Source organism: Sinohyriopsis cumingii, chromosome 6, assembly GCF_028554795.1.
Source record: "Sinohyriopsis cumingii isolate HCF-2022 chromosome 6, ASM2855479v2, whole genome shotgun sequence".
Lineage (NCBI taxonomy): Eukaryota > Metazoa > Mollusca > Bivalvia > Unionida > Unionidae > Sinohyriopsis > Sinohyriopsis cumingii.
The window spans coordinates 53,338,360-53,352,048 of record NC_142966.1 but is presented as its reverse complement, the minus strand read 5'-3'; the positions used below and the strand labels follow the sequence as shown (position 1 = coordinate 53,352,048).

The 13,689-nt window shown below is 33.7% G+C and overlaps 1 protein-coding gene across 1 annotated transcript in view; it reads left to right on the top strand.

Annotated features, from left to right (window-relative positions):
• Window positions 1-278: 278 nt before the first annotated feature.
• LOC149796946 (uncharacterized) overlaps window positions 279-13,689 on the top strand; it is a 61,004-nt gene continuing 47,593 nt past the window's right edge. The window contains exons 1-11 of the mRNA XM_089960311.1: window positions 279-482; window positions 1,231-1,418; window positions 1,880-2,135; window positions 2,598-2,812; window positions 3,451-3,712; window positions 7,496-7,585; window positions 8,021-8,199; window positions 9,581-9,675; window positions 10,913-11,348; window positions 12,137-12,259; window positions 12,969-13,156. Of these exons, the coding sequence (XP_089816437.1) occupies window positions 349-482; window positions 1,231-1,418; window positions 1,880-2,135; window positions 2,598-2,812; window positions 3,451-3,712; window positions 7,496-7,585; window positions 8,021-8,199; window positions 9,581-9,675; window positions 10,913-11,348; window positions 12,137-12,259; window positions 12,969-13,156 (2,166 nt within the window). The 5' untranslated portion in view covers window positions 279-348. The remainder of the gene's footprint in view (window positions 483-1,230; window positions 1,419-1,879; window positions 2,136-2,597; window positions 2,813-3,450; window positions 3,713-7,495; window positions 7,586-8,020; window positions 8,200-9,580; window positions 9,676-10,912; window positions 11,349-12,136; window positions 12,260-12,968; window positions 13,157-13,689) is intronic.

Below are 13,689 nucleotides of genomic sequence, written 5' to 3'. Positions count from 1 at the left end.
CTAACACCTCAATATTCAAAGTATGTTCATATCCTTCAGATACAGGATATGAGTTGATGAAAATTAATATTTATTAATTAAGTCCACAATTAACAATATTGAGTCAGATATTTGATATTATATATCGCGATCATTGATTAGGATGCATAATCTGGCTGTCATAGAGGGAGAAAGATAATAACTGGAACCTACACAATTTCATTCATGAGCTTGATTGTTTTTAAGTCATATTTGTCCTTGTTTTCTATCGACTTTTACCTATTTCTTTTCAGAAATTTGAACAACAGTGGCATTGAAATCATTGATGAGTCTGCACTCGACAATTTGCATAGCTTGAAATCACTTTTCATGACAAATAACGTCCTTAGACATATACCATACCTGGGTTCCATGAATGGAGCGGTGTCTATTTACTTTACTTCAAATAAAATCGAAACCATGGATGCCTCGGCTTTTAAAGGCATTCCAAGACTTGTAAACATGTAAGTTTTATGAAAATGGGAGAATATAATTGCATAAATTTCGAAAGAAAATTGATTAACCTGTGAATTTGCATAAATGGTAACATAACATAATACTTTTTGTTAGGTATAATGAGGGCTTTAACATGGATAAAATATAGGATAAATTGTCTGACCCGGAAATAGGCTACTTCAACAATGGTACAAGATACCCAACAAATTCTAATCTGGAAAAAGTCTTTCAAAGCATTGTACGTAGGACTATTATGTATTAGACGAGTAATTTTGAACATGTGTGAATCATCTTTTCACTTGTTCAAAATACTAAACTTTTCCCTCAAAGAGGTCTGGATATATTTTAAAGTTAAAATCGAAAACACAATATATCTACAAACATTTGTCTACTTCGACGACAAAAGTTTTCAAAATGTAAAAAGCCTTTTGCTGTGAAATATTAATTTTCAAATGCTACGTCAATTGTAAATAAGTTATGTTTTTGAGAAAGTATAAGCACATTCCTACTGTTTAAATCTACATAGGTGTAACATGTTTGCCATTTTTCATCTGTTATCGCGATACATTTATGCTAATAATCGCTTGCAAAGAATCTGAATGATATATGTATATTAAGAACGAAAGATGTTGATGCTATAATTATTTAATTAGACACTAATAAAACTAAGTACTTATTTGGTCCAATCACATGAAGCTGACTAAGATTAGTTTCCTTCTTTCAAGCTTTAATTTTTCAAACATGTACATTTTACAGAGACCTCTTCGATAACTTATTGGAATGTCAATGCCAGGTCGTGTACGCCATGATGGCTGTTGGCAACTCGACGAATGTCAGAGGACGTTGTACCTCTCCTACAAAGGCTGCTGGGGTGTCCTTTGTTACAAATGACACAGACAAATCAAACTATTTTAAAAAAGTCGACAATACCGTGTTCCAATGCAGTAAGTTGAAGCCGTATCCAGGACTATCTCGAATATAGTAACAATTTGTGCAATTCATATGAAGTAAAATATAGTTTTATATATGTTCAGAAAAACAAGCAAATTAAATGCAATTTGAAGATAAACAATACATGTATGCATTAATTGAACCAAACCTCACTGCAGTAAAAGACAATCAACAATGTCAATTGAATACTGGCGAGGCTTTATGGCAGAATGAATGAGCTTATATATATTAAGTTGTAAAATATAGACTAATGTAATTTCTGATTGTGTGATGTTGCTGCAGAACTCAAATGAATTGAACTATATAGGACTTCAGCAGCGCTTTATATTAAATGTAAAAAAAATCATGTATTAAAAAAGTACCATAATCACTTAATTTAAATTCTAAATTACCGTAAATGTTATAATCATTTCACACGATATTAGATATCAAGCCATTTTTCAATTGATATCAGCCGGGGAAAATGTGACAGCGATTGCCGCAGGACCATATGAGGTTATTGTGGAATGGTCTCATCCTGAAACAACATATGCCCAACTGACCAATCGCACAAATATTACGACTCCCACTCCCACAGACAGTACTACCGTCTTCTCCAGGACGACCGTTCCGTTCAGTTTCTCGACAACAATGAACTACACCTTTAACTCATCTTTGCAAAATGGTTCCATTTTCGCCACCACTACTGTTGAGCCGTTCATCCTCGATCTGTACGTATATATATATATATATATATATATATATATATATATATATATATATATATGTGTGTGTGTGTGTGTGTGTGTGTGTTTATGAGGATCTTTCAGTAGTAAACCATTGCACTCTGTTTTGAAATATGTTGGATAGACTCAATATATATATTTGGTGTCATTATTATCGTCAGTTTTAGTAAGAAGAATCAAGCAGCTGACTACATTACAACCATTGTTTAAGTTTGTATACTTCAGACAAATTGTACATGCTACGAAAATGCCGAAATTCGTGTATGTTCGATAAAAGCATCTATATTCTATTTCAGAGATGTAATTTCGAACATTGTAACATTTTATTTCCTTATTTGTAACTTAGTGCACTCCAAAATATCTGTTTAAAAATAAAATAGATTTCAAGATCAACATGACCTTTGTAATGTACTTTTAGACTTTACATTATAAATCATAAATTTACAGAAACTTCTCCGTTACGTGTATCAGTAAGGCAGCATCAACTCTACACAAAGTGTTACTAGTAGTCAACGAGAAAGTCAGGCGATACAACCTTAGTTTCACCAAAGCTGATGGAGTCCAGGCTGGAACAACCTACGAATGTTCCGTACAGATGGGATTCTCTGGTGACATCAGCGCCAAGAGTAGTCCTGTATTTATTATTACACCGGATTTAAATGGTATGCTCACTCGATTGTGTACATTTGTGTGTTTTTGTCAGGTTTTGTGTGTGCAAATATTTTACAACTAAAGACCTTAGAGTTAAGAACTTAGATGGGTCAAAAGCTGAATAATATTTGTGTTTCGTTTTTGTGACCGTATCTGGAACACAAGGAGACCGTACAATACTTAATGGAAGAAATGAAAGGTTTCCACAAGTAAAGTAAACTTTATTTTGCAACAACACGTACCTCTTCTATTTGAACGCCAAGTAAATTTTTCCAGATGCGTTGTGGTGGCATAGGTATTCCGCTGTACTTTCTTTTTGATGGAATTTAAGCGTGAAAAAAAAGAAAGTCTCCTTCAATGTCCATTGCATTACGGTCTTAGCCACAGTTGGTGACAGTTTTTAAATTTATTTTGATTCTTAAAATAAACAACCATAGTCGTCAAAGAATAACATCGGCATTTTTGAGGCAGTGTTTAATTTTTAAGATTGAAGACAATTTAACCTTTAAACGTTATTATTCTAAACCAAATTGTAAAGGTTTTGTTTTTATAATGACAAAGTAATGTATATCTATTTGATGCAAAACGTAGCCTATTTTCATATATTTCCTTTTCTAGTACATGAAGGTTTTCAGTACTTTATTTACAGCACACAAACCGAGCAGTCCATCAGACCTGAAGCTGATAATTACATACTACGACTTCAGCAAAAATCATGGTGATTTTGACGGAACTTCAGGAATAACAGTTTCATCGCCAACATACATACCAAGTCCTTACGGGGCGTGGCTTGCTATATCCAACTCCCCTACATCTGACACATTCTCAGACTGGTATCGATCCGTACCAGGGACAAATTATAAAATTGAGAGTACCATTAATTTGGCATTGATAGACAATAATACATACAGGTAGATTACGATTGTTTAAAAGTTACACTGCCTTTATATTATGGAATGATTTCGTAAACAATTTTGATTTTTTAATAAGAATGACCTGACAGTTTCACTTTAAATTAACTATATAAATATAGAGATAAACATTTGATAGTTTAAACAAGGAACTATCGCTTGAATAATGTCAAGATCAGTGATGGGTTTTCACTTATTAATCAGTAATACAATTAAAAAACGAAACATAATTATAATTGCCATATTATAATGAACTAAACATAAAATAAATACCTAAAAATGCGTGGTTTCAGAGAGAAAACAAATAATTTGAGCGCGCTGAAAAGTTAGAACAAAAGTTAGTACAGAGTAACTGAGCTTTATTATTAGTATGTGTAGACTTTCTACGTACTATTTCTACAGCGTTCCACGATATCAATGATACAAAACAGCAATATCCTCTTGAGATGAGAAGGTATATTGCAAGTTCCTTTGCAAGTCGACACGCACATACTGTTATATGTCAGATGCTTTAGCTTGTCTTTATTTTTCAAATCTGCAATAAGGTTTGGAAGATAATTTTTGAATATTAAAAGTTCTTAAAGTATCATTCTTTCTCTCTTTTTCTCTATTGGAGGTACACTTCACATTTCATTTCATCTCTCTCTCTCTCTCTCTCTCTCTCTCTCGGCGGTCTAGTGGTTAGAGCCTCCGCATTGGATGCGGTAGGTCGTGGTTTCGATCCCAGGCCGAATCATACCAAATACTTACAAAAATGGTACTAACAGCTGCCTCACTTGGTGCTCAGCATTAAGAGGTTAGTGGTCGGCCTTGTGTCAGGACAATATCACTGGGTGGGACATCATGCTACATGTCTGCGGCATGATTCCCCAGTGCTATACATCACTATAAACTGCCACACTGCAGACATCGTAGCGATATGACTGAATTTGTTTTTAAAGCTACGTTACAAATCCAAATCACACACAGACACAACATCTGTGTCTGTCTGTCTGTCTCTCTCTGGATATTTGATTGTAAACATGACAGTCTAAACGACAAACATAGAAACAGAGAAATGGAAAATAAAACCAAACTTTCTATCCCCCCCTCGCTCTGTTACTTAGTGAACCAGCATATCAGTTTATGTTAGCAGTGTATCCTTGGGAAAGGCATATCTCTCTTTCGTAGGTATGAGTGAATATCGTTATAGCCAGCAAAATCACTTACCACTATGGATCCAGATGTCTGTATCTCTCTCTCCGTCTTGACGGATCATCGTCTCAAGCCACGGGTGACAATCCTTGACAGACTTACTAAGCTGATTTTAATGCATGTCCCTGAATCATGATGGTAAATCTAACATAAAAACATAGAAAGAGAGAGACGAGGGGGGGGGGATGTGGGAAGAAAGAGAGAGAGATAAATAGAGAGAGAGAGCATTTGGTTAGTAGCAATGGAAAGTAAAACATTATTATTTATTCCTTAGATCAACTTAAAATAACGTCAGGGTTTGAATTACCTCTTGTTGGTTCGTCATTTTGATTAGCATATTCCCAACCCATCTGGATATTTTCACCTTTCATCGAATAGCCGCGCTTTTGCTGTTCGGGACGTTAGCAATGCAATGTTCGTAGAACTTTACTTTCTTTAAACCGGAATCCAAAATTTAATCCTAAGCATCTATTTTATTTATCAAATCTATATAATTTATCAAATCAATATAAATAGAAATAGAGGGTCATACATGAGTAAATGAACAATTTCGAAATGGATTGCGAATAGCTATAATGGCTGTATAACTGCATTTGTTAGCTTCTTGTAGTCTGTCATAACTTGAGTTTGGAAACATACGTATGTGTCTGTGGCATACGTAAAATACACTTATGATATGCATGCTGTCTTTTGATTTTCCGCTCGTTGTATGATACTATTTGTCCTTTTAATGAAAACAATTTATAGAATTATTCATCTCGTGTTATATCAAACAGCGTAAAATACTCTGTCTGTCTGTCTGTTTGTATGCCTTTCTCTCTCTCTCTCTCTCTCTCTCTCTCGCAAGGCAAGAATGCCTTGTCCATGCTGGTTGCGCAAGAGACCATGTAAGCAATATGTATTCCTAATACTTTGTGTTTGGACTGTGCTCTCATACATGTTACATGCCATAAATGGTCATACCGACAGGTCATTCTCGGGACTAAAACCAATATATTTTGACTGCTCTGTGTATTTGATAGATTAAATCTGAACAAAAATGATCAATACACATTGATCATTTCTAAGAAATACACAACTAAAACTTTACACAGTTAATTATCAGAATCATATCATTCAAGGCTATCGTACCATGTATCTTATTTTATCAGCAAAAATACAGAAGATAATTTTGTTGTTATTCTCATTAAAATTATATTGTCTTTCATACCGTTAGTATTTCTTGATCCCTAAAACTAAGAGCGTAACGTACAAGGCAGATACAATAAAATTTCGGGCATGAAATCATTCTTTACATACAGAGTAGGGAAGATTTTTAAAAATATTATTTTATCACATTTTCGTTCATTTGTTTAAAACTATTTTTGCCTGGTTTGTTTGTTGTTTTCTCCAGTTTTTTATGGAAGTGAAAAAAGGTACTACAACTTGATCAATGTTAAGTAATGAGTTTGTTTCAGATTGAGTTGTGTTCCATTTGCCGCAGTTTATATCCTGTCTTTCCACTTATGTCAAAATCAATGTATTTAAGTTTGCATTCGTTCGTTGCCATTAGAGTCAAAATCAATGTATTTAAGTTTGCATTCGTTCGTTGCCATTAGAGTCAAAATCAATGCATTTGAGTTTGCATTCGTTCGTTGCCATTAGAGTCAAAATCAATGTATTTGAGTTTGCATTCGTTCGTTGCCATTAGAGTCAAAATCAATGTATTTGAGTTTGCATTCGTTCGTTGCCATTAGAGTATTGATAGTGATATTGCTGTCAGTACGAGGTGTATTGCAATATTTGTGAAAGACATGAAATCATCAATGGCTGAAGTACAAGCGTGCAAAGTGAGAAATTAATATTTTACTCATATGTTACGTATTGTAACCATAGTGTAATAACGAATATTTCATTGTGAACATTTTCATCAGTAATGGGATAGGATTACAAATTCATTTCCCACATAATTTTGTGCTCATATAGTAAAATATAAATTAATTTTTCATTAGATTAGCATACCCCCCCCCATGTTTCCATTCATTATTATTCGAGAATTTATTTTCTCCTTGCAATACCGGTGTTTTGCAGCATTTTATTGAGCCTCTTGCTGCTAAACAGGGTGACTGACTTGTCTGCACCTTCATAATATGCCTAGCGCAAAGAGTCTATATGGCAATTTGGCAGTACAAATATCAAAATTAAAGAAAATATTTTCTTGTCAATTATAGTACACATATGGAAGTTTATGAAATGTATAATGGAAGAAAAATGAAGTCAATTTACTAGTCAAAATATGTATGCCACTATGCTGCCCCACCCACCTCAGCAAAGACTGTTTCTCTACCTGTGAAATATTTTTGGTTCGATATATATAAGGCGTCATTTTCACAATTTCCATCGACCATGTGCGGGAGGAAGCTAATGAGCTCCTGACGCATGGAAAGCGTATGATGCCTGATTTAATACGAGATGTTCTTTTTGTACACGATTAAACACTTATCAGCTTTGCTCTTCTAGGTGTCTTTAAAAGTTCCATGTAAATATAAATTTGTAATACATATCATCCTAATTATTACTTGAATTACAATTATAATTTTTATATTACAGATTTTGGTCAGATACTTTCCATCCATTGGATGGACAAGGATATGGTTCGGAATCAACAGAAGATTGCTCTGGTGTTCTGCACAACTTTGGGTAAATTAACGTTCTATAATGAGAAACTTATATATCCGTGAAATCCATCATCTGGGTAATAAGTGAACTGTGGCGAAGCCATATATATATATAAACATCACTCCAATAATGTCATATAAAATAACAGTAGTCAAACTTGTTTGTATAAACCGTTTTCCCAGAGGATGAGCGGTCGATTCTCGCTGGGAACACCATTAATTTTAATTCATAAGCCTTTATATATTTCAAATCTTGTGGATATTACTGAGTTACTTTTGCACGTTTTCAAATATATTGTACTGCACGAGATAATTGATGCACTTTCAAGAGTCCTTTGGAATATTGTTATATAATGTTGTTTGCATGTTATCATCGTCTATTTTAATAGGTAATCTATTTAAATTGATTAAAGTCATCACGGGAACATGTCAACAGTTTACATTTTAATCAATCTAGATTCACTAGCGCTATTAGAGCAGGGCTGAAATTCAACGGAAAGGAAAGAATAACCTTAGGTGGGGGAGAAGCAGTCTGGATTTTCATCAACCGAATCTTGCTGATTCAGTACTTAGGAGATGCATTATTAACAACTACAAAATGCTTGAGGATTGATCTAGCTCCAGCTGCTAAAGAAGGTAATTTGTACACTTAGACTAAAGGAAACGATTATGTCGATTGTGTTGTAATAGGGAATCGATAATATGAGAATAATCATGAAGGTGTCTTATCTTAGTAATTGTCACCATAACTGTTATTAATAGTATGCCACTAGTTTTACAATATTATTCAATCACCTCATCGGGATGTGTGAAACGTCCAGAAAACATTGCTATCATAGAGGAAAAAACGTCCAGAAAACATTGATATGATAAAGGAAAAATGTCCACAAAACATTCATATCATAGAGGAAAAACGTCCAGAAAACATTGATATCATAGAGAAAAAACGTCCAGAAAACATTGATATCATAGATGAAAAACGTCCAGAAAACATTGCTCTTATGGAGGAAAATAGACTTGAAATGTATGTAGTATTCTGAGATCATCAATAGCATTTAAGATATGAACAGTATTTACGCAGAATGTCAGGCAATAAACACGAAAAGACGGGTTAAAGTTTCTTGTTTTAAAACCAACTTGACAAAACTGGCAAAACATTGTTTCTCTGACCACCTAAGTAATATGTTGAGAATAAAAATGATGATTCAAAAGACTCTTAAACAGACGTTCATATAGAACTATTATCTTACACTATTTCCATTTAGAGAAACTGCAATCTCCTCATAGCCTCTTACAAAGGAAAGTAAAAATGTGTTCGTGTTTCATCGCAACGGTAAAATAGAAGCTACATATCAAAGATTGTTCAGGGTCTATATTCTCATAAACATTCCAAAACGATTATTCAAAAATTTGACTGAAAGAAAATAATATAGATGTTCCAAGAGCTACAAAAAAATACAACAAATAAATAAATAACTAAATAAATACTACTAATAATACGGCGAAGATATGTTATGTTTGTTATGATATCCATACTCATATTAGTATTATTCATTATTAATTGTCTAAATCATAATATCATCCTCATCAGAGTCTTTGAGTATCCAGACCTCCGAAACTTCTATTCACCTGCATTGAAACAATATGGACTAATCATCGTATGTATGTATGTATGTATGTATGTATGTCTTTATCACTCTCTCTCTCTCTCTCTCTCTCTCTCTCTCTCTCTCTCTCTCTCTCTCGCAAGAATGCCTTGTCCATGCTGGTTGCGCAAGAGACCATGTAAGCAATATGTATTCCTAATACTTTGTGTTTGGACTGTGCTCTCATACATGTTACATACCATAAATGGTCATACCGACAGGTCATTCTCGGGACTCTAACCAATATTTTTTGACTGCTCTGTGTATTTCATATATATATATATATATATATATATATATATATATATATATATATATATATATATATATAGTGGTTAATATGTGTCAACGACATAAGTTTTCTTGTCCAGGTGGTGGTATAATTTTGACTGAAATTGGGGATGTTGTCAATGGAAGCTGTTCAAACTTAATCCCTATAACTTCGTCAGCTGAGCTTGCGTTAGATGTAAGTATAAGTTAAATGTGTATACTTAAAGCAGGTATATTGTTAAGTGTATAACTTATATTACTAGTGTAGATGATTCAAATTTTTGTTTTGGAATAGCATTTGCGGACCGTTAGAAAATGTTGTATTATATTATCAATCAGATTTATATAAGCTGTAAGAAGTTCTGATATAACAGTATCAAACTTTATTCTCAAGTTACTATATGCATCTGATCGTGTTTCTCAGTGAAGAACACATGTGAAGATATATCTTCTTTCATCACATGACTGGTATGTTTGATCAAATTACTTTTTATGATCAAAGTACAGGCAAGGTGGCAAAACTACTTAATTTCCGTCATCACTTGAGCATTCTTGCATAATAATCAAAATCAACATTAATTGCAAGACAGTTATCTACTAAAGCAAGTAGTAGTTGAAATGTCTTACAAAGGGGACGTTTCGCAGTGATTGGCCTGTTCATATGTGTTGCTTCAGCATTAAAATTTCGAGGAAAAGATGTAAGTTATTGTTATGTTTTAAAGTTCATAATTTCATTGTTAATTGTTAAGGATAACCCAGGACTATATCGAAGTTGACTTGAGGACTATTTAATTACTTTTTTTGTGTATCTAGATTGACCTTATATAGTAGAATGACCTTTATAGTTTCACGTGCTCATAGTGTTATCATTGCAAATGTGTTCTACATTACCCAGTTCGGTCATTGTGTATTGCCATTACGTTATCGGTCTAGACCACAGTTGTTCGATGTGTGTTTAAGCGTCATTTACATTTTGTGCTGAGTTTGTTTTATTATATCTACCTAACTTTGTACACCCTACCTCAATATAAGAAAATGTTCAATCGATATGATACTGTTTGAAAGTTACATCAGTACTAACATATAGGAAATCCTACCCCGGAGTCAGGATTATGCATCACGTTTAGGCCAAAACCCCTTATCTGACCCTCGGGTGGAATTTGATTATTTTACGCTAGGTGATTTTGTTCTTCACTGGACACAACACAACCAGTCCAGAGAAAAGAGCAAAGACAGAAGTTTTAAAAAAGGATGAAAGATACTCTCTTACCAATATGATGTCAAGTCGACGTGACCAGATTCTCTAATGTCATATTTTGGAAACGATAATATGTATTTAAAAAAACACGAAAAAACAAAATAAAACAAAACAAAAACGTCCAAAAAAGTCAATAACTCATGCACATACAAATGAAATTCTCCTTGATTTTCAGATTGGCGAGGTGTATCATTTTGATGTCTTTCATGCCGAAGTCCTGCCTTGTCGTTCAACCTTCTTTCTAGAAGTCGAAAACGGACACTTTGTTACCGGAGTCGATGATTCTGTAGATACATCATTTTCAACAGATTCACCGACGCTGTCTTCCTCGAGTACAAGGAATATATTCAGTTCAACTACTGCCAGCTCATCTGCATCCATCACCACAACCACCACAACAATAGCTGTTCAGTCCACTGTATCAACCACCCAGCCTCCTAATTTCACAGATAATGCTAACACTTCTGCAACAAATTCTACAAAGGTAGAATTACCGTTAGACTACATGGTTAAGATACCAGAGGACTTCCATGTTAATGGCATCGTAGAGACTGTTTATCTAGTTGACGCTTTCTCCATAGGCCCAACGTTTGAGGTCATACTATTTCAGGGTAAGGGGAACTAAATACAAATAAGGATAGTAATAAACAATCGAAGAATCGATGGTTAACAAAAGCAACATTATGCATTGTGGGAAATATATTCCTGATCGAAATATACAATATGTAAAAATAATTCAAATGTAATGTTGGAGCTGAACAGTTTAACACTGGTGTCACTTTTTTCGTGGGTGAAGCACACGTCCTGTAATGGTTATTAGCAAGTATTATTTTTAGCAGAAGAAAACGTACAGCAATTTGTCAGCAAATACAAGAGTGATATTTTGTTTGGAGGTAATAGAATCGAAAACTACTTTTTGAAGTACCTCTTCACCCTTTTAAAGCTCCTCATTTAAAACTTTGCAGTTTTAAACATAACATTTATTTAAAGCAGCTCTTAAATAGTTTTGCACACAGAGAACATAACACTATCTTTTCAGCTAGTTTTTGAAGTTTTTGTCACGCAACTATCAAAGCTGATGATATTGTTAATAGGTAAAACCGTAGCGGACACTATTGGTCAGGGTTACTTCTCTTTGACAGAATGGAAGATAGAAGTAAACTGAGAGCTGCTAAAATATATATTCAAGGGACCACAACACTTGTCCTTTGCAATCTTGTGTCATGTATTTAGGTGCAATGTGGTTATTGACCGAACGGTATTTGACCACCAATATTGATTTGTATGAGCTGTATTAATAATTAGACTTAAATGTGAATATACCAACCATTTCAATAAGATATGCGCTAGAGAAGGAGAAATTGACCAAGTGTAATTTACGTTTGAAATCTCTTTATAGGGAACGAAGGAAGGCACTTCACGCTGAAAGAAAACACAAACGAGAACATTGCTGCTGCGTTGCCGCCACCACCAGTAAATTACACTTACACCATAATTCCTGGAACGAATATTTCATACATAGGTCAGTCAGGTGGATTTGGATGATTTGTTAACAATAACTTATTTCGGTCTTTCTCTGTATTGTACACACACACATACACACACAAACACACTTTTATCCACGTTTACTGATTACCGCTAGATTAAGAAGAGTTGCTTTGGAATTTGGATTCAAACTAAGAGTTGTATTAATCGAGGGTTATTCTACACTTTTGTATTTAGGTTAAACAAAATTGTGTTTCCTTTAAAGTTAAAATATTATACTGACCGTTTAATGAATTTTCCACGCCGTTTCAGTGTTTGAGTCACGATTGTTAATAACGACATATGTACAACGTGAAAATGTATGCCAGATTAAACGATATAATGATGCTGAAATTCTTCTAAAAGACTTTCAAATAATTTCTTTGCATCCCGTCATAGGCAACCATTTTATATCCGAAAACCACACAAATACATCTTTCGATTTAATTGTTGACAATAAATGCGAATAAACGAATCCATTTAAATTCATATATGTCTACAATATATTAATATTTCTTTACCGTCTGTATAATGTGCAGAAGAACATTTAAATGCAAATTAATTTTTCATTTAGCGGACAATAATTAAATATATTGAGAAATTATCGGGTATAAAAATACTGTTTATGTTTAATATCTTTCATATATATATATATATATATATATATATATATATATATATATATATATATATATATATATATATAGCCTGTGATGGTCCAGCCTCCATGCGACCAGAACTGAATGACCGGTCACCTCAACATTTTGTTTTCAATTCTACATCCGTACTCCTCACCCTTGAAACGTCCGTCGACCGGGAGTCAGTGGACCGCTACAACCTGGCACTTACTGTTGTCGATACGGGTACTTCTCTCACCGGGATGATATTAATAACTGTGAGTAACATACACTCATTAAAGCACTTTATCCACCATGTGATGTGTGTGATTTGTTGTTTTGTTCGTTTATATAAAATAAATCAATATACTGATACATTATTTGGATGTAATTTTGACAATTTGAGAAGTAAATCATAACAGTTATGCAATAGATAGAGAGTGTTAGTATTGCTGGAAGAAAAAAGGAAATTAATATGATCAACAAATAACGTTACAAGTTGTCAATGAACTTTGAGGTCGCTGAGAAACCATTTTTCTTAATTTGTATTGAGATTTAATGGTGGTTTTGTCTCGCGCGATAATTTATCAAGAGATGAAGACTACTATTCAGTTTATTAAAACAGGGCCTCTTAGTATTGATGTGAGCATGGTAATTGTCTTACATTATATTTGTTTTGCAGCAAGGTTTAAGACAAATTATTATGTGTAGAAATAAAAGTAACATTTTAGATAGGATCGTTACGAAAGTAATTATAAGGACATATCGTAAAGGTGCAAAACGTTAGGCTCAACATATGTAAAACATTATT